At 42.7% G+C, this 21,501-nt stretch overlaps 2 protein-coding genes across 3 annotated transcripts; one reads left to right on the top strand and one right to left on the bottom strand.

Moving 5' to 3' along the window:
• Positions 1–1,633: 1,633 nt before the first annotated feature.
• LOC306824646 (uncharacterized protein) lies at positions 1,634–13,036 on the bottom strand. Of its 2 annotated transcripts, none has more exons than XM_079344839.1 (9): positions 12,917–13,036; positions 12,694–12,751; positions 8,731–9,066; positions 7,390–7,656; positions 6,060–6,347; positions 5,613–5,726; positions 5,348–5,394; positions 3,358–5,217; positions 1,634–2,961 (listed from the first exon to the last, which is right to left on the bottom strand). In XM_079344839.1, the coding sequence occupies exons 2-9, from the start codon at positions 12,731–12,733 to the stop codon at positions 2,932–2,934; spliced, it is 2,982 nt and encodes a 993-aa protein (XP_079200965.1). In that variant the 5' UTR covers positions 12,734–12,751; positions 12,917–13,036; the 3' UTR covers positions 1,634–2,931. The 2 variants fall into 2 exon arrangements, with proteins under 2 accessions (XP_079200965.1, XP_079200966.1); XM_079344840.1 differs by having other exon boundaries at positions 12,929–13,033.
• Positions 12,414–20,672, top strand: LOC306824652 (uncharacterized protein). Its single transcript, XM_079344849.1, has 7 exons — positions 12,414–12,492; positions 13,028–13,118; positions 15,511–15,573; positions 16,206–16,571; positions 17,693–17,932; positions 19,147–19,243; positions 19,564–20,672. Exons 3-7 carry the CDS (start codon positions 15,522–15,524, stop codon positions 19,622–19,624), a joined length of 816 nt encoding a protein of 271 aa, XP_079200975.1. The 5' UTR covers positions 12,414–12,492; positions 13,028–13,118; positions 15,511–15,521; the 3' UTR covers positions 19,625–20,672.
• The last annotated feature ends 829 nt before the right edge of the window (positions 20,673–21,501 follow it).

Raw genomic sequence — 21,501 nt, 5'->3', positions numbered from 1 at the left:
AACGAGCATTCATCAATGCAAAAAAAAAAAAAAAAGAGTCCTATTTGCACACACGCACTTGAGTTATGTTTGAGTTTAATTTATGCCTCCAAAGGGATGCGTAAACAATTACAATTACTTGCGGCAGTCACAGTAAATCAGGTTAAATCAGTATACTAAAACAACACGGGCGGATTTACATGCAAATTGGCCCAGAGAAGGTGGCCACATCAGCGTTGGAGGTTTACGGTAGAGTGTAGCAATTTAAGTTGTTTAGGTTGTAAACAAAGCACTTCACTCCATAGACAGCAGGGACAGTTAAGAATAAAAAGTGTTGCATTTATAAAACTGCTCTGAACTTTTCATAAATCACAGCTTTCATGTGTAACTGCAAGGCAATGCCATAACCTTTTCTAGCACCAGGTACTCAAATGCACTCCGTCTCCACTCATTACAGTGCTAGACGAGCGTGAAGTGTCTCCAATAGTGAGCAGCAGGACTGTTCATCAGAGGTGACGTACAAGTGGGAGCAGGGGATTGGGAGACTGATGAAGCTGTGATCCAAACACACGCTGCACACCTCCACAACAAGCCCAAGGAACAGATTCGTCTGACGAGAATCAACAACAGCACCCGGTGTACACATGCGCTGTGCATAATTAGCACTATAGACACAGTGTGCAGGAATATGTTCAGACTGCAAACAGCTCTGTGATTCAGGGCAGCAACAGAATAAATAGGTGCTTCTGTGGGTTTGTTGTCAACAGGCATGAAGAGGATTTTAAATCTGAAAATCAAAGGATCTTCATGTTTGGAAAAATGGGTTTGTTTTGGATGTAGAGGCCAAACTTAGTCAGGATGGTGCAATCTGAAGTGAAAAGTCTATACAAGTGACTCACTGCCTGTGTGATAGAAACAAAGCAGATGATGAGCAAAGTCATTGCAGACTGTACCCAGGTTATAAGCAGACACAGAGAACGATATCAAATAGTTTATTGCTGATAAAAAGAGACCCTTGAAAATTGAAACAAATGTTCAAGTCCAAACAATGCACAAGTCTTTCCTGAGGATAAATAAAACAGCACACTTATAGCACCTGACATGGATAATCAACATCAGTACAAACTAATGACAAGCTTTTATAAAAGTACAACCAATGCTCCAGGTGTTTGGGGGGAGCTGGAAAATGTGTTGGCACTGATTTATGATTTTAACAAAAGATAGAGCTGGAATTACTGAATGGTTTGTTTTTTTGTCATCAAAAAGAGCACTTCAACACTTCCATACATACGTTACTTCCATACATGGTTTGCAGGAAGTCGCCTAAAACCAGGCTGTTCTTCTAAAGACACAAAGCCCCCCCCCAAAAAAATTGTATGAATTGTGAATCCAGAATTTTCAATAAAGAAAGTCCCTCTTACAGGTTAACAGTGTATTGTAATGTTTAGCAAATGTAACTCACAGTGCATTTGTTGGAGTCAAAGGCATTTTCAAAGGAGGACGAATAGACATTTGGGTCACTTGTAAGAAATTACTGCAGCAAAATAAAGTACAGTATGCGTGTGACTTTAATAACCTAACGTGTATGGTCATGATGGGAAATGTAGTATTCTACATAATTAAGTAGAATACATATATAAGTAACATAATTTAAGTTTACAGACAACAATGGAGTGCAATGGCTGGATAGGATACATCACAGTTCGGCTGCAAAGACAAAGCCTGTGAGTAAGAACAAGTCATCGTTTGCTCTGGTCTGATGGGATTTGTTTAAGAAGGAAACTGTAGAAATGATCAACACGTGAATTTGGCCAAACTCGTTCATTAATTATAACATAGACTTCAAATGATGCAACTTGAATAATCCCATCTAGAAGAACTCCACCGAGTTAAAAAATAAATAAATCCCACAAACATTATAAACCATTAAAACATAATCAGTAAAATTAATAATGACATTCCCCCGTACTCGGGTCTGTGACACAGTGCAGACAGTAAATTGTTCCTCTCTGCTTTTTCAGCAGAATGTGTGGCAGCTCAGGTCTTTGTGCTGACCTCATTCATGCGCGGGTGTGATTATTTTCCAAGTCGTTTAAGTCACATAAAAGCAGTTAATTAATAAGCGCCCATTTATTCGCGGGGTCCCCTTCATAGTTAGCTGAGCATTACTTCTCAGCGCCACTGAGGCGAATCCCCTTAATTGAGTGGTGTCATGAGAGGCATCTGTAAACAGCAGGCACAAAATAAATAATTCCATGTCCATGAAGACCACCCCTACGGCTAATTTGTTCGTTCATAATTGTCAATGATCCCAGGGGGGGAGAACAGAATGAATCCCCTCTCATTTAGTCTCTGTCACTATTAGATTTTCTTAAGTGATAGATGCACTCAGATGTATTCATGTGAGCACCTCAAGTGCATTGTCAAGGTGGTGTTGTTTAGTTTTCATGATGAATGGCAGAGTGGATGTGAGCTTGGTCAAGAGCTATGGATCACTGAGCTTGTCTTCTCTGAGCAGCCTCCTGGCAAAGTTTGATGCATGACCTGTGCCGTGCAAGTCAAAACAGAACAATGCATGTGTGTGTGTGTGCGTCTAGAGAGAGGATGTAGCCTGGGGAGTATTTTATATAAATATCTGTCAGCATCATAAATTTAATTTTGTACATTTTTACAAAGGCCTAGTTCTTTAAGATAATTTGTCTTTTCTTTTTAAGGAAGAAAGCCTGTTTACCAAAATAGTTTCATTCCATCATCCCCACAGGAGACATTTTCATTTCTGTTATGCAGAAATCTGACTTTAGCACTTAGATACCATGCTATGACAGCTATTTTGAGAGCAGAACCTTGTGCAGTCAGTCTTGCTTGGTGGTGTATTGGATCACGTCTGTCAGCTGTTTGTTTGTGTCACAGGATGTGGGACAGTCGCGGGATGTAGTCTGCTGACATCTGTCATCATCCCGGTCTCCCTCTGTGAGCCTGTTGCTGGAAAGACACAACAAGCCCTTCATTGCCAACGTGTCATGCAGAAGAAGAGGCTGAACCTCTGACACACAATGCTTCTTTGAAAGGAAAAAAAAAAAAAACTGCCACTGTGTCACAAACACTCAAGGCTAAATAGATTTTTATGGCAACGAGACTACTGTCAATCGTGAAAATGTAGGATCCAAGCGCTGTCAAGCAATCCGCGAGAAATAAAAACTAGAGACTAAAGCAGACAGTGGTGGGGAGACGGTGGGAGTGGAAGCGGGGAAATGTGCAAGACATGACAGACCTTAAGCGCACATCTAAGAGAGGAAAACTGTGCAGGGAATCTTTCAAATCAATACACGTGGCGTCCTTGATCTACACTTTTAATCCATGAAACTGTGTCTCACTCACCTGGCGTGGGTGGGTGGAGTGTCCGTGGTGCCCGTGGGTGTGTGCATGCCTGTGTGCTCCAGCATGGTGATGGTGGTGACCAGGCATGGTGGTGCGATGGTGCTGCGCGTTGTGACGCTGCTGCTCGTGCAGGTGTCTTTGAGCTGCAGGTATGTTGACGGGAGGTTTGGGGGGCTGGGGCCCTCTCGTTGGAGATAAGTGCTGGGTGCGGGTCTTGGGGATTGATTGGAATTGAGTGAGGGGGATCACAGGTGGAGGAGTCGGTGGGTGGTGAATCACTGCAGTAGGGACTTGCGCCTGAGGTCCAGGGTGTAGCAGGGCGGCCTGGGTTTGTTGTCTCCGGTTCTGAAATGTTTGAGCCTTCTCAGCGTGGGCAGTAAGTGCAGCCTGGGTGAGGATACTTTGGGCAGGAGGGTTCGGGGCTGGAGCGGTGCCTCCTTGGCGAGCTGGGTTGGCTGCTGGTATGACAGGCTGCGTCCGAGTGCCCAGACCTTGCATTGTTTGTTGGAGCGGTTCTGCTCTGTACTGCGGGGCCATGTGTGCCTGTGGAAGGTGATTAGGATCAGCCAAAGCTCTTGTATCTGCACCGTGCAGAGCTGTGAGTCCCTGTTGTGTCATCAGTCCTTGTGTCACAGCAGAGCGGTCCAAAGAGGGCCTCTGGTTCATGAGAGGGATAGCCTGGGGGTTATTGCTGCGGGTGGCTTCCTGCCTGAGGGCGATCTGGCTACCAAGAGATGCTCTGGTGTCTCGCTGAGCGCCCTCCCTTTGTGTGCGGGGGCTCCTCGGTGCGTGGCGAGCAGTCTCAAGCTGTGTTTCACTGCGAGAGTCCGGGCCTCGAAGATCAGCTGAACGGCTACGCGTTGGTCTGTCCGCTGACGCAGCGTCTCGTCTGCGGGGAGGTGTCTTACCCCGAGGCGGAGGCTGAGATGTGTTCTGTGTTCTTGCCTCTGGAATGGGAGGATGGTAGGTGTAGTCTGTAGAGTCAGGGGAAGTCTGCCCTCTTGGAAGAGTGCCGCTTGGATAAGCCGGCGTCCCTCGGAGGCGGTCCCACGGCATCTGTGAGGAGGAGCTGACAGAGGGATCATGGGCATCCAAGACTCTAGCAGACCTGTGCTGAGGCTCGAGCGCCTGCGTGTACGTCTGTGTGTTTGCATTTCGTTGAGAAGTCCTGTTACTGTTGAAGTGTGTGAATCCAGTAGGTATGAGTCCAGGCTGATCCTGCTGACCTGTCTCTATGTGACCATTCGGCCGCGGGTCACTAAATAGTGACCGCCTGCTTTCCATACTAGGATTTAAAAACACTCTTTCTATTAAGCTCTGTTCTCTTTGTGTCGAGTTATTATTGGCTGCATTTGTAACAGGAGCTGAGGTGTGTGGCTGAGTCTGTTGGTTGTTGTTGTTTGGATAGGAGGTAAGATTGACATGAATGGTCGGCGCTTGTGCGTTGCTGTTGTTCTGCTGGCCGTTTTGCGGCAGCGTGTTCAGGTTGACGTGGACGGCCGGCTGCTGGGCGCCGCCCTGTATGAGAACGTTTGGATTCTGCTGCTGTGTGTTTGGGTGCGCGCTTGTGTTTTGAGCCTCATTGCGAGTGAACGCTGGGTTGTCGAATCCATTGTGCTGGAATGAATTAGTGCTGTGAGCGGAATTGTGCAGGAGTCTATTTGTGTCTGAGCGTCCGTTGTGTTGGTGTGTGTCGGAGCTTTGCAGCCTGTTGACGTGCAGCGTCTGTGGGTTGCTGCGGCTTCCACGTGCGTCCGCGGAGAGGCGGTCAGGACGGCGTGCTCGTGTGTTTGTGTAGTAGAGGGGGGGTTGGGGACCTCGCCCCAAATCTCTTGCATTATTAGGTTGTTGATCTAGAGGCTTAATGGGACAAAATAAAAAATAAGGGAAGAGAAAGGAGAGGCAGCAAAAGAAGGACGAAGAGAGAGGGTTAACCTAAGATAAACACAAAATCAATAGTGAATCATATAAAAACTTTACTGCGGCTTACTATAGGCCTGGGATTTGGGTTGGCCGGCACAGTTTCCCTTTGCCGTTCTGTAACAGAAATAACAAAACAATTTATCACTATAGTGCTAGATAACATGCTCGGACTCTTATGCAGAGCTTAAACAGACAATGGGATAATTAAAAAGCCAATCAAGTTTCCCCTGGGATAAATAAAAGTTATATCTTATCTTTCTAAAGTGTTTGACTCAACAAAACATACAATGAATGGACAAACAAAATGTCCATGACGGCACACACAGACTTACCCCTTTTCCTTCGCACGAGAAAGACAATGAGCCAGATGAGGAGTGCAATGATTAAGATCAGCAGCAAGCAGCCAATCACAATCCCCACCACTTCTCCAACATCGAGACATACGTCTGAAATAGAAAGACCGGTGTCAACGGGGGACAATTAATAAAGATAATGAGTCTGGAGGAGAGACAGACAAACGATGGAGGAGGGAGGGGAGGATTCTTAAAAACGATGATAGAGTAAAAACAAAAAGAGAGAGAGAGAGAGAGAGAAGTAAAAATAAAAGGAGAAGAGAGTATGTGTGAATGTCACTGAATGACTTTGACCACGTTCCCACTAGATCAATCTCCCCGGATACTTTGTCTCTCTCCTGTCGTGATGACGGATACAGGGAGGGAGTCCAAAACCAACCGTCATCATAATCAGTCACAGAGAGGTCAGCATCCTCCATAACTCACCGACGATGGTCAGGACGGTGCTCTGCTCCGACGTGCCCGCAGTGATGCTGTTTCTGGCCGCGCAAACGTAGCGCCCGCTCTCGTCGGTCGAGAAGGTCTGAAGGCTGAGCACCCCGCTGTCCGGCTGACCGGATGCAACAGTCTGTCCGTCGCGTTGCCATGTGAACAGGGCAGGGGGCAGCGAGTCGGACAAGCAGGTGAGACGCACCGTCTGTCCAACCAGCACATCTCCTATCCCAACACAGTCTTTAGGGCTCTCTTTGGTCAGCACCGGGGAGTCAGGGCCATCTGGTTCCATAAAGATAAGAGGACGCTGATGTCAGAAAACATTTGATTAACAAGCGCAACATATCTGTACCCCCCCCCAAAAAAAGCTGATTCTAAAGCTTGTAATGAATTCTGCCACATGGTTTATCTGTTTGTCAATATCAGGTTTGAATCATCCCATCCGGCTAAATCACTTTGAAAGCCCCCTGATCCTGTCAGCTTAATGTTCAGGTAATAAAAGCGCTCTGTGTGGTTAGAGAAGTTAAAGCACTAAGTTAATGAACATGTCTCAACTTAATCATATTAAAAGTATTAAAGTCAAAGGGCACTGTGCATTAAAAACACTTCACAGAGGGCAAAGAAACAGACACATTTACTACAGGCTGCTTGTTCAAGACAGTATGGGTTTCAGTTAGTCTACATTTTTAAATGCAGTACTTTCACCTTTAAGGAGAGATCCTAAACCTGCACTTATGTGACGTGTACAAAAGTGCAGCTGTTTCATTATGGGGACGATGACATTGGGGAAGTATACTGTTTGCTAACTACCTCTATTGGTTTCTCCAACACATCACAAAATCCTGCTTCGAGAAAAAGTACAGCACATATTCCCCTATAAACAACAACCACTCTTTGTCGATGTCATTGGTGTAGACAGGGAGTTTGATCGAACTCAATATTTATCTCATTAGCCGCAGGAAGCGAGAATTAAACAATCCCGGCTATGCATGTATCCCGGATTCATGCTTTTGAATACATTCAATTTCATTTCAATGAGAGCGTACACTTTTGGCAGTCATACATTCAGCAGATCCTGCCAATAACTGCCAATGATGTCATTGGGTAATTGATTGTGTTTGGATAATACTGTTTGAGCCTGTCGCATCAGAAATATGGACGTGATCAAGTCTAAGCTAGAAGCAGCACAATAAGCTTACAGAAAGGTGTCCACTGCAATCAGAGTCTTATTCAGCCCACTGTACGGTGGGTATTAGATAAGCCAGTGCTATTTGCAGGGGCTGCAGCAGATTAGCTGCCACTTGTCTTGATCAGTGTTACTCACAGAAGACGGTGAGGCTCTTTGTGTCCGTTTGGGCGCTGACAAGGTTGCTGACAGTACACGTGTACTCCCCAGCATCTCCCCGTCTGGCAGGGTTAATGACCAGAGAGCCGTCTGTGATGGTGATCCGGGAATCAGCGGTGATGGCTGCCCCCCCTTTCCCCCACTGGACTTTAGTTTCTGTCCCAGTAGTCTGCGTACACCGCAGAGACACGTTTCTTCCTTCCACTGCGACTGAGGGAATCTGCAGACTCACCCCGGTCACCGCATCTACACAGAGACAGAAAACGGCTTCAGCAAAAGGCAGAGTTGCAGAGTTAAAGTCTCAGACAGCACTATACCTCTGGAGAATAAGAGAATAAGAGAGAAAAGTGAGAGTGACAGAACAATAGCGGGCAGTTTTTATGGTTCTGTTGAGGATAATTTGTTGTAATCAAAGCAAGCGAGCACTGAGAAGGGACTGGATTCAGATAGAAGCACAGATGGTGAGTAAGGGGGCAGACGGTGTGAGTGGTAGCCGAGATGCCTCTTGGCTGGCCGCCCAAGTCAAATAATTGAAGGGTGAGAGGATGGGGGCGTGAGGACAGAGGCGGATGTGACTAAGAGAGGACCTCAGCGGCAACCAAAACATTTAAGCAACAACCAAAATGGCTCTAATCACTTGTATTTTTGCACATTATCCTCTTTGCTGCAACTCAGAAGAATCTTTATTTCAGGATTTGGGCTGTAAGTCATGAGTAAGTGGGAGATTGAGAGCCATGCTCGAGGACGCCGATATTCCATGATACAAACTAGCTGTTGTGAGTTTGGAGGATGTGACCTTTTGAGCAACAATAGACTAGTGCGTCTAACAATTTGGTCACCCTTGAACACCATTATTGTCATTGTAAGAGGGATAAGAGAAAAAGTGATGAGTGTAATCCCTCAAGTGTGGGCTCCACATAAAGAGACGCACTCAGCTGCTCAGGCTCTTTTACATCGCTGAATGGAAATAGATGCAGAAAGTGTATGTACTGTATGTGACGTGTTTTTTGGACTACTTCAAAATCAAACATGTGAGAGCACGAGAGCTGCATATCAAATGAGTTTTAATTAGCATAAAGCCTTGAGCCTGTAGCTCCATCCCCTCCTCCTTTTTCATTAATTTTCCCTCGACTACGATGGGTCACTAATTTCATTACACCTCCCAGGCTAATTCTCTCACTCCCCAAATCCTCCCTCTCCGCGCTTTACTCCCTTCTGTTCCTCCTTAACATTATCACCTCCCTCTCTTGCACACTTCACCACCTCTCCCCTCCTTCTCCACTCTCATCCACCTTTTCTTCTCACTTGTTTATCGCTTACCAAACACCCGCAGTTGTACCGATCTGGAGTTAGCAACTAGGCCCGTTGTGTCAAAGGGATCCACCTCCACCGTGTAGTTCCCGGCGTCGCGGAGCTGGGCCCCTCCAATTCTCAGCTGGGTGGAAGTGATAGTGACCCGACCCTGGAACTGGGCCACAGGGTTAATCACAGAGTTCCCTCCAGTCCACAGTCCAATAGTGGTTCCTTGGTAGGTCCATGTCACTGATAGGACCTGGGGCACAGTCACAACTGTGAACACGATCTCTGTGCTGGTTTGCACCAGAACCGGATCCGTCTGGAACTGGATCTGGACAGGGTTTTGAGCCACAACGTTGACTAGACAGGACATAAACGGAGAGAGAATCAGGGATGGACAGAAACTAAGTGCATCCAGTCAAAGCAATTTGAGGTCAACTTTGAGCTACTTGCATATTATTTTTAAGTCACAACAATGTCTGGATGATGTGAATTATTTGACAAATAAAAGTTGTCTCAACCTGTATAAAACAGTGTTCTGTTACATCCCATGAGTGAATCCTCTTAGTCTAATTATGGCAAAGTGGGGATAAGATTTATTTGATAAGAAATATTCTGTATATAAGACATCATTTAGGGGTTTTCTATTGTTCACATCTAATGTGAGATCTCACTTGTCTCAGATCTATAAATGAGACAACACAAGACAATTTCAAGACTCCGACCCCGACAGACACCAGCACATCGGCAAAATGTGCCAAATCAGTTTCCTCCTGGCTCAGTACATTTAAGTACTGATTAAGAGAATGTGTTTTTTATTGGGCAGAGGAAGTCAGCCGTTGAACAACATCTGTCTTGATTCTGTTGGCAAACATGAGAGAAAACGGTGGCATTGTGGGAGTCTTACACTAAAAGAAGTCATGAACAGTTCAGCATCGGAATCAAATCAGCAATTGGCTCAATTTTTATTTCAAACATCAGTATCACCTCCTGGCCATGATTGTCCCAATAAGTGCATCTCTAAACTATTTGACTGTCTTTGAATTGTAAGAGTGTCCAGAGACAATTTAGATCAAGCTTCTCTAAGGGTTTGATTTAACTTAGTGTTTGAGGCTAAAAGAAAAACAGTGGGTGGAAGACACAAAATCTTATTTTACAATATTAGTAATCACAACTCATACCTCCATGATCACGACTTCTCAGAGTCACTTTGTGACCTTTTGGGAGCAAACCCAACACCTAGCACTGAGTGGATTATATCCATGCATTTCAAGAAGTCATAACCAGCTTCAGCGTGTGCAGCAACATCAGATCTAATGATGTCAAATAGACAAGTAACCAGCTAGCAGAGGCTAATGTTTGAACTTTACATTTTTAAAGTGCATTGAAGTTATAAAACATTTTCTTTAATAGAACTTTTACACCAAGACAAAGACAGGGTTTGTGATTTAAAAAAAAAAAAACATGCTTTTAAAATCCTCCATGCTGTATTCACACCCACCCCCTCCCCTCCGTGCTCACTCAAAAGCCACGCCCCTTCACTTACATGCACAACAAGTGCTTTTGCTCCAGAAGCAGACCTCAGCTCATCGCTTGCATTGTGCCGAAACTACGTCGTCGCATGTCTCATTCAGTTATAAGTAAACTCACAGTATAAACATGCTTTGAGTGTGGACTAGTCCACCTAAGGGGTACAGAGCGAGCAGGGAGACAGGGAGGCGTGATTGGTCGATCAGATTGGTACCTCATAGCTCAAAGTTTTTACAGGCTTAAAACTGCTACAGATGACAGATTTGCTTAGTTGCCTTTTTCAGAGCACATGAGTCATTTATTTCTGTCAGGACCTAAAGACAATTTAATTATTTTAATTCTTTCTTCTTTAAGTCTTTTAAAGTGCAGCTGGAGAAAATGACCAACCCTGCCTTCAACTGGTGTTTTTTGTGCTGGACCTTTTACTTAAGCAAAGGATTAAATAACTTCTTTAGCTGGAGCAGAGAACAAAATCTATAAATGCACGGAGAGGGTAAGAAGCCATTAGTAAGGTCCACACTCTTTCTCCCTCGTATACTTCACACCATGTTTGGACTGTAAAGGATCCAAAGTTAAACATCTATCTATTGTGAACCTGACTTAACATTAGATGTGTTGACATACGTTGTTCCCTTCTCAAGGTTCAGTGTTTTAAATGCAACTTTCCACAACAATCGTGTGAAGAACCATAGATTTTTCACAGTCAGGCATTTAAACTCTGTATGCAGTTTGGTCTATTTGTAGTCTGTATGTAAATGAGGACGGGGAATGGTTCTGTTTTTGTTTTTGTATTCCAGTCCTCCCTCATGTTTGTGTGAGGTTTTTTTTTTTTGTTTGTGTGGTATTACAGTTTCAAACAAAGAAACCCGGGCTGAATTTTCAATATTCTTGTGCCAGCACATAAAGCGACCACACAAGAACTCTCTAGCCAATAAATTACAGGGAATCAAATCAATATGGTCCTGCTCAGTCTCGCTGGACTGCTTTTACACAGTTTTCACTGGGGAGCAGAGTATAAAATGACAGGAGCCGACAGTGAGATGGATTACATTTAGGCTCTCAGGACAAGAGTTTCAATGCCTGATTAAAAATATCGATAGCTGTTTTTCTTTTTCTGCAGAGACACAAAGAGGCATGAGTCAGAAATGAGTAACATCCAGGAGTGACGCAGCACAGTATCGATGCCTTCATGAGCCGATTACCACAACAGGTGACTGAAAACTAAAATCGCCACGCTCATCATCATCAAGCTTTTCATCATTCATAAGATCTTAAGAAGCATAAGAGGCTGTTTTTAGCTCTGTGGTGTAATTTAGTAACAAGCTTGCAACACAAGTAAAGGAAGGAAACAGAAATCTTCAAAAAGTTTGAAATTCTTCAAATTCTTCCAAGCAGCCAGGCAGTTTCTGTTGATTTGTAATTCATAGTTGATGTAGCTATGTGGTTGATGTCGTTTCTATTTTCATCAATAAGGTGTTTGTGCTTATTGTTTTGTCAATGTGAACTGTGGACCCCATGAAGAGTAGCTTCTAGTTTGGAGCTAACAGAGACCCAAAATAAACAAACCAATAAAAAAAAACCATGTGAAATAGTCATTTCAAAAAGCTTGGAAGTTTTAAGAAAATGTGTTTGGGAACATGTTCTTCTGTTTCAATTATGTTTGGGGCATAAAAGGCAGAATGACTCATTCACAATAAACTACGAGAACCCACTTTGTTGAAATCTCATGTCCTCTCATGTGTGCTTAGTGAGTTTAGAAAACAATGCGTGTCTAGCAAAGATGAATGAAAAAAAATGAGGCTTAAGATATACACTGTAGACTTTGCAGTTTTTGCATTTTTTGTATTTCCTATTGTGCAGTATTATAATTCTCCTGTTAGTTAATTATATTTTATTTTCCTCTTTCATTATTTTGTATTAGATTTTTATTTTTATTTTTTTTAAAGGCAGAATAACCTCAAGTAGAATAACCAGCATGTTTAATGTCATATTTCCATAAACAATAGCTAAGTATCGGTATAAACGTCAGGCCTATTGTTTATGCCTAAATGGACCTTTGCATAATCATTGCATTAAACGAACTGCCCATCCCCATAAGGTCAACACCAAAAGGCAAACAGACAAATAAAGAAAACAGAAACCGCTCCCTGTCAGACTGCGTCAGCTTGAGAGCTCGCATGTCGGAGCCTGGGAGGAGTCCATGAAGGCACCACCTCCCTCAGCAGTCAGAGCACAGATGGGAATGCAGCCTCGCAGGTTTAAAAGCGGCTAAGACGAGCTATCCGCTTGAAATGCAATTGTGTTAAAAACGTGCCCGGCATAACACTGCGTCTGTTCCCTGACCTGTTTCATTTCCCACAGTACAGAATCTACTGAAACTCTGCTTCAGTTTGAAGTGTCTGAACGCAGCTGTCAGGGCAGGAGGAGAAAAACTATCAATGCAGATTGTTATTTTACCTGCCAGTAACAGGCTGATCAGGAGCACAGGGTGTCTCATGTCGTCAGTCAGGCCAGTCTGTGGAGAAATTATACTCATAATGTGAAAAAGAAATCAGAAAGTAACATCATTTGTAAAAAATGTATAGTTTCACATACACTGTATGTACACATGCTAAATATCTATCTATCTATCTATCTAAATAAGCACAGCACTGTACAAACGTAAAATCAGGAAACTTACCAAAGTATTTACCTTCTGCCTTCATGATCATTTTCTATTGGAATATTCCTCCGTCGGTTTGTGTTTATTGTCTAATGCATGAACTTCCTGTTTGTCCACTATTTCTTTTAGGCTACCTGTCAAGGATACACCTGTTCTCTTAAAGGGACCGCATCCTTTTTGTCTGCATCGCTTGAGACTAACAGGTGGTGGAAAGTGCAAGGTAAAATAGTCTTCTCTTGTGCTCAGCATTAGGGCTTTAAAGCACTGAGGCTTGGGTGCACCTCGTCACTCTTATCGGTGACTTCACCTGGGCAGAGCTGGAGACAACAGACGGGGAGAAGGGACGAAAAGCACAAGGAAATATGAAAGCATGTTTGCAACTGAGGAGTGAATACCAAACAGATTTTCTACACTCAAATAGGACAAAGACTTTTCAAGAGCAGCAGAAGTCTAGAGAAAAATGGCCTTGATTTATACAAAAATGTCTTTTCATTTCCAGTTCAAATGGTGTTTATTAGTTAAATCAAGAAACAGTAAAACACTAATATTTTCTGCACAGTCGTGTTATTATGAAACTCTTATTTCACCAACATGTTGATTGTCTTACTTTTAACATGAACATTTGAAGATTATTTATTTTGCCCTGTCACTGTCACAGTGAAGATATAATTTGTACAAGAGGATTAATAAATGATTTTAGGTAACAACAACCAAATGCATCCTAAAATGTGCATTATTATGCATTGACACAGATTAAGTGGAAACCAAAATAGACATAAATGATGTCAAACATGGATCCAGAAGCTTGCTATGCTGTCTGCTGAGTCTTAAGTGAGAGCTGGATGTTGACATTATTCGGCTGATGTATTAGTGCCACCCACTGGCTAATTCCCGCTAACAGCACTCGTCTGTAGACAAAGAGCACAGTGGGAGCCACAGCTGTGTTTCCCATGATTATTCATAAACACTCTGCAAATACAAATGGTTTTATAATCAGTTTAAAAATCACTTTGTACATCTGTGCCCCGGGATGTGTTTCATATAACGAGAAGCTGCGGAGCTAAACCCTGAATATGAGATGTCATTGTATTACACTTCGCTGAAAGAGGTGTGGAGTTGACAAAAACAATCTCATCTCAAGGTCCTTCTCGTATAGCGTTCCTGTAGCTTTCAATCATATCACAGAATCATGTTTGGCTGAGGGCTTTTGAACAGTTTGTGTAGATATCTGAGGTTCATATTTTTGATTAAAATGTGTCAGAAAAAGCCAGAAATATGAACCACCAAATCAGCAGCCCATTTATGAAGCAGTCTTTCAATTAGAGTTTCTTCTGCAGAACTTTCCCACAGAAAAGACAATAACTATGACAAAGAAATTGTCTGCGTTCCCCTTGAAGGTATAAGCAAATATAAGAATAGAGTAATTCATGTGTTAACCCTTTTTGTACAACCCAAAGCCAAGACAGTGTATTATTGTGTCTGCAGGGCAAACAGTGTGTGCTGGATAAGAAGCCTGCTGTACAAAGCCTATTTCATAAGACAGATTTCAACATTGTCAGCGGTTTCCCCTTCTGAAGAATACCAATGCATTTTATCTCTGTTTACAAACAGCAACAACAGTGGTGTAAAAATCCAGATTGAACTTGTTGTATTGTGAGATTAAAGTGTGTGGTGGACACAGGTCGGAAAAGGAGGAGAACGGCTGGGAATGTGGAGGGGAGGCTGTACAATGGAAAGTGCACTTATTTTAAAACAAAGCAGACAGAGCGGTTTACTGTACAGGAAAGAGAGGGGGGGTCACGGAGGGGGAGGAAACTGCTTGAAAACAAGGTGACGCCTACAGTACTAACTCACACTGACTGGACTTGACAGGCAGAGATAAAGGCGAGGAAAGTCCTGAAACATTTAGCTTTACACGCTGTTTGACGTTGTTTGCTGTGACAGCAGTAGATCGAGGAACTGTCATCTTTAACTAGATTATTTCTCGCAATGCGAGGGCTTTGAAGATATTGTTTTTGGGGGTTTTTTGGGCCATAAATCAAGAATTGCTGAGTGAATGGCTGCATTTTAACCTCTGAGAAAGTGAACACTAAGCCTCAGAGAACTTTGATTTTGTGTTTTGGTTTCAACTGTGGAGAGGTAGGTGAACCGCACTCTTTAATAATTTAAAGTTAAACAGTGAAAAGTGAATTCCAGGTTATACTCAATGCATACGAGCCAGGTTGGGTTGTGTTCCTGCACAGCTATCAGAGCTTCCTCTCTGTGTGTTTTTGTTGTAGCAGCTGTGCTTCAGGGGGTTCATTTTAGTTTTGGCACTGAACGTGTCCCCTACATCGTTCCAAGTTTTCTGCAATGCCAGTGCTGCTGTTCTTTGGCTACTTCACTAACAAATTAAGAAAACAAGAGAATACCCTAAACATTTGGATTGCATTTTCTTTAATAGAGAGGACATGCTTCTTTAATTGTTTTTTTTTTTCTCTCATTTTAATTTCAAATTTTCTCTGGAGGTGGTATGATAATTCCTGCAACCCCTGCTGCAGAAGAACAGGTTAGAGATGATGTGCTGTTGTCGAGGTCATGGACAAATACTTCTCTGTGTTCTCTGTCTGCAGCAGCAGGTGTTATGGATCTTCAGTGTTTCCTGAGCTGCAGAGTTGCCCTGCTGCTTTTCTTGAGTAAGGCTTTTTTTTTTGTAACCCAGCAGCTTAATGATTTCTGTTTTAAGCCCTGCATGGAACTGTAAAGAGAAAAACTTTTTTTTCCTGTGTGCAAGAGATAGCAAGCAGCCTTCCTTTCTTGTCAAGACAAAGAAAGCTCAAGGCAGCAATTAGATGATGCACAACAATTTTTATGCAAAAGATCCCCAGTTAAACAGCATTTTACAATCATTCCAACACTCCCATTATTTCCTACTCTTCTATGCTTTGCATATGTAGCTGTTTACGTTAATACTCCATGTAGCATACGCAAAAAGACTCAGCAGGTCCACTGGAGTTTTGACACAGATTTTAGGAATTTGATGTGCTTTGATGGATATCGTATTAGGCATGGTTGTCATGCACTATAAATCATCGCTTGACATTGTTTGACAAGAAGCATCCGTACATATTCATGAGGAACATGCCGAGGAGGAGATGAAGTGTTATGTCATTGTTTGCTCAAAAAGCATCCACTTCTGACTCCACAGTGCACACCATACAAAGGTCAAAATTAATGAATGTGGATCCTGCTTGTCATCCGAATATAAGAACATACTGGATGTGGTTTGAAGCATGCCTTAAAAAAAGGTTCTGTCATGTGTTTTCAGTGCCATGTGGGCTCCACTGTATGTCAGTGCACATTCTTAATGAGGCGCCCATGTACGTCCTCCCCGACTCAGTTCTGGTGCTGGAGGCACGCATCGAGCACGGACCCCTGGAAGAGATCCTTCTGGTGACTTGGGAGCGGGAGCCTGAATCAGGAGTCGCTCCAGCAAGAGAAAGTCTGGCCACTTGTCGTGGCAGTGGCTCCAAATGTGCTGGTACGAGGCCAAACGTCCATGGAAACATGCAGCAGCAGGAGGCGACACTTCAGATTAATGAATACAGCAGCACAGACAGCGGCGTGTACGCTGTGACGGTGACGGATCACAAAGGGGTCAATACCACTGCACACTGCATCGTCAGGATGTACGGTACGGTATGGCTGCAGCATGTGAAGGAAAGTGTGTGCACTTTGTAGACATTTGAACAATTGGTAGAATAAATGATGTCTTTATTATTCAAATGTCTTAACCCAGCTTTCTCTTTGGGTCAGCAGGGGGCGATTCCACTTGTTGCAAAAAGTTGGCACTACTATCCAATTCAGCGTTTTTTCTGCTCTTAGAGAAATATACGCTGTATCAAATAAAATCACATCAATTAGATTTACTCATGTTGGTTTTTTTCTTCGTCAGCTTGCTCCCTTTTTTAAACCTTCAATTTGCACAAACGATGTCCTCACATGAATACGTGCAGAGTAGTTGCGGTGCAGCCTGTTAATACTGATAAAACTAGTCAAGTTACCATTAACACAGCTACAGACATAAATAAAGATAAATTAACAAGTTTCAATCCTACATTTTGAGGACGTTTTGTACCTGATCAAGCTCTCTGTTGGGGACCGCTGTTAAACATGTTAGTTGGGTTCACCGCCATTTTGAGTGTACTCCAAAGGTTGTAATGCTTTTGTGACCAAAAGACGACACAGTGTCACTGAACGAGGCCAACGAGCACTATGAGGATGCAGAGTCTCAACATTACAGTATAAAGCTGTAAATGTGTTTTAATTTCATGCCAGCGAGCGTTGTTTATTCTGATAGTGGAGTTCCTTATTTTAAATTATAGCACTTGAAATTACATTCGCTTATAGGCTTTGCTCTTCGGATCCTTCTTTTGTTTCTATGCTTGGAGTAGAGTCTGTTCTCGCTTCTTTGCGTTCTCTCTCATCCATCTGCTCTAACAGTATCCATTCATCAGCTCTGCGCTCCTCTACATCTGCTCTCACAGCTTCCAGGGTTTTCCATCATCCCGTTCTCTGACATTATGCCTCACTCTGCGGTCTCATTATTGTCTCTGAAACTGAGCCAGTTTCTCCTGACAGCCTTAAACGTCTCCCATGATTCTTGGTGTCGGACCCTCTAAGACAGCCCTCCGCCATTATTCTTATCTTATAACAGACAGAGCATCTCACATCTCCTCGAGTCTCAGCTTTTGAACTCCATCTTGATCACCTTTCCTCAATCCTACATTCATCCTTTTCCATCTGTCTGTACAGAGGCGGTGCACCATGTCTCAGTCAGCATCAATAAGACTCACACCTCGCTGGTCTGTGGCGAGGCCTGGGGGACGGCGCCGCACTTCAGCTGGCTCCACGAGAGAGCTGCCATCACTCCGACTGTGGGGAGAGTCTCTAAAGATGGAACAACACTGTTTGTGACCATGAAACCTTTCTGTGGACACTTCACCTGCGTGGTCAGCAACAAGCTGGGCTACAGCTCAGCCACCTTCACTGCAGGTACACGATGACCCCGGGGGGGTTTTCTTTGTCCCTCTTTGTTCATCCACACAGCGTTTTTTGGCTCTTTACTTTGGATTTGCAGCCCACAACGTTTCTGCTTTGGATTCCTCACAGCTTCAAAGTGTCCGAGCAGCCAGTTCTGCCTGGTAGCTCTGTGCTGAACCCAAATCAGATCTCCTTTAGTACAGTTGGTGGTTGTTCCATAACCCCCAATGTTCAATGGCCTATTGACAAATTGACATGTGGTCGTTCTTACACTGCTGAACTCATAGTCAAGTGCCTGGTCTTTTACAGGACCATCACTGGCCCTTACTTCTGAGTAAGTATTTACAGTCATCAGTAGAAAGAGACATTGATTATTTAAATTGTTTCATTAAATACGCGTGAGATGTTTCTAATATTTTAAAGATCATTTCACCTGCAAGAAAATAAAACATGTTTGTACTGTTAAACTCTTCTTCTGCGTAGCTGCACGTCTCAAAAATAACAGACTGGTGATAATTTTGACATCTTGTAATATTTTTCCCTCCCTCTGGTAGACAATAAGAAATGTCCAAAGGTGACAGCCATGTTTGTGTTAGTGATGAACGTTGTGCAAGATAAGGGGTGTTGATTGGTGAGTGTTTTTCTCTCCCTAACTACAGGAGTCATTTTCCATTTCTTAGCTTAATTTGTGATGATAGTGGTGGAACATCATGAAGTTAATCACAGAATCGTTTACACATGTAGTACCCTGGACTGTGCATCTTTATTGTTTCTTGTACCAACATAAAAGATCCCAATCTTTCTTTTTCCTGAAGCAGTTCATTGAAGAAAAGATGGTTATGCCTGTTACATCTTAGATGAATCCAGCACATTGTCTGGTGTCATACGTTTTTAGAAATCACACTCCTTGTTTCTGTTTGGAGCCGTGTCCTGACTTGCACTTTGTTGCCGTGTATTATATCACGGCTGGTGTTTCAGTGATAAAGCATTTTCCACGCTACGATCAATAAATCACTCCCATCATTTCTGTTACAGCTGCTATCACTGTTGCTAAACAGGCAGGACAAATACCTATTCTTTGTACCTGCCAAAAGGTGGGATGATCCAACAAGAGTGTTTTAGGATGCCTCCTGTTAGTTTTTTCACCAACATTTCTCAGATTACCTGTTTTGGTGTTTCAGGACATGTCGTGTGTGTGTTTTTTTCCTTTTTATTCCTGGTGACAGAACCTTGTGAGACGGAGGGCAGAGGGACCACAGTGGCCGTGGTGTGTCTTGTCCTCCTGCTGCTGGTCGGAGGAGTTCTGGCATTTCTGCTGTGGAGGTACAGGAATGCACATACAGTATATATATATATATATATATATATATATATATATACCAGTAGACACAACCATAGATCTCAATACAGGCTATGCCTTGAAGAAGGCAATGTGAGAAATAAAACACCGGCAGCTTCTGCCTCAGAAATATCTTTTTTTTTTTTTTTTTTTAAAGAGTCTAAAAATGAATACAGAAAAATGCAACACTAATGTGAGTGTAGACGTGATGCATGACAGAGTGTTTCTCCACAAACAATGCCACGATGACTTAATCCAGCGTCTCTACTGTTTGATCAAAACTGAACACTTGGTTTCTTTTCAGAAGACGCAGGCACAATAACAGAGGCGAGAGGCTGCACGAACATTTGGACGATGCAATCTAAAAGACGGCCGAGGACACGCGTCTGTTATTCAAAGGTCCCGGGGAGAACAACAGGAAATAGACAGGGCTGTAACGGAGGAACTTCCTGTCCTGTAAGCAATATGACCTTACGCTGTACTGAAACAATGTGAAGAGTGAACTGCTTACAGGCTGATAACAAATATCTTAAAATGGATATTTAGCTTAAAAGAGCCAGCATTGTTTTTGTAGACTGCCTCCTGTTGGACTGCGCCTGATACTGTGTTTCATTAAAGCCTTTGGAAATCAGGTTTAAAACAGTAAAAATGCATTTAGGATGTCAAAGATGGGAGTCTCATTGGGCCGCCATAAAATCGGAATGAGAACAGACATTCGTCACTATTCGAAAAAATAACTTTTTATTCTGTATTGACCATTGTATGACCATTTCTTAAGGCTGTGGGCGTGGCCAATTTAACCTGCCTGGCTTCTGTATACAATAATGATGCGTGTGACATGAGCAACATGCAGCATGTCACTGTTTGATTTGTTCTGTGCCATCTGAGTCTGGATCGAATTAGAAAACAGAGGATTTCTTTGTGTAAACGTTCCTTTTTATTGGTTTCTGATTGGTTGGTTACAAAAAGCTTTGCAGTTCATGTCACAGTCACCAGACGGCAACCTTATCTTAGACGCCTCTATTTAATCTGTTTTTCAGGTGCTAAATGATGAACTGCTAAAATGACACTCTCTGGTGATAACTAGCATTGCACTAAAACAGAAGTCACCCTGCAGACACTTTATTCGTCAATACTTGGCCCAGGAAGGTCACTTATGCCTTGTGAAAAGCTGATTTGCTGCTGTATGATTTTTCTTTGATTTATAAATACGCAAAGGTAACATTGCCCATTTTATGCCCTTACAATTTTTCAGAAGCTTAACTATTAATATTAAACCCATGAATAAATTAGTGAGGATGCTGTAATGATTTTGATTTCCAGCGGCTTTAAATGATTACTTTGTGTAAAACATTACATTGTATGAAAATATTTTGCCTTCATAATAAAATCCCTTCATGAGATGTGACGAAACTCTGTGGTTCTGGAGTTATTCATTCAAATTAAAAAGTTTTTAATGACAGGTCTGAGCACTGAATTTACAGAGCTAATCTGGTATTGACTTGCAAAAGGCTAATTTATTAAGAAGCAAATTACACAGTGGTTAGCCAAACAGTTACTCAGCATTAAATAGTCGCTTAAAGTTGAACATTTTCAGACCATTTCACAAATATAAAGAAAGAAAACCTTTACGTTTAATTTTCAGAGGTGCTATCAAGTGTCTGTGACTGAAAATAAATCATGACACAAAACATAATCAGGCGAGAACATGTGTGAGGAGGCTGTCTTTTTTTTTTTTTTAAATGATACACAGATGTAACCAAACAATAACCTCGCCAGTTTTTAAAGCATAAATTAACATGTTTACAGCCTGGTTAAAAGATGAATTTGGTTTAATTAGCTCATATGTAGATCAGCACACACAGTCAGGGGATGATTTTTTGAAAGCTCATCCATTTTGATTTTATGACAGCTGAGAGTGATTCACAATTTGGCACGTAGCTGACCTCATTTACAGGAGGGTGTAATTCGATGTTTAAAATCCACCTCAGCTCAAGCTCTTAGCCCGTTGTTAGGTTGCATGAAAGTTAGAGTGAGACAGCATTTCCAACATGGCGACTATCAAAAGCCCCCTATAGTAACAGATGTCTCTCAGGCTTCGCCCATTAATAGTCAGTTTCAGTTCACTGTGATCCTGAGAGTCATCTCTTTGGAAATCATCGACACAGTCCATGTTAACTTCCTCTGCATGTTCATCACGCCCCATGTGAAATGAACCCTCTGACACTGAGCAGTAGACAAA

This window comes from Symphodus melops (genome assembly GCF_947650265.1).
Source record: "Symphodus melops genome assembly, chromosome: 5".
NCBI lineage: Eukaryota > Metazoa > Chordata > Actinopteri > Labriformes > Labridae > Symphodus > Symphodus melops.
This window is presented reverse-complemented; position numbering and strand designations above follow the sequence as displayed.

Coding starts and splice junctions, on each gene's coding strand:
- LOC306824646 (XM_079344839.1), bottom strand. CDS start 12,733: ATGAGACACCCTGTGCTCCTGATCAGCCTGTTACTGGCAG. Junction 5,395..5,612: donor TCTCGTGCGAAGGAAAAGGG/GTAAGTCTGTGT, acceptor TTTCTGTTACAG/AACGGCAAAGGGAAACTGTG. Junction 5,218..5,347: donor ACCCAAATCCCAGGCCTATA/GTAAGCCGCAGT, acceptor TGTCCCATTAAG/CCTCTAGATCAACAACCTAA.
- LOC306824652 (XM_079344849.1), top strand. CDS start 15,522: ATGGATCTTCAGTGTTTCCTGAGCTGCAGAGTTGCCCTGCTGCTTTTC. Junction 15,574..16,205: donor TGCCCTGCTGCTTTTCTTGA/GTAAGGCTTTTT, acceptor ATGTGTTTTCAG/TGCCATGTGGGCTCCACTGT. Junction 16,572..17,692: donor CTGCATCGTCAGGATGTACG/GTACGGTATGGC, acceptor CTGTCTGTACAG/AGGCGGTGCACCATGTCTCA.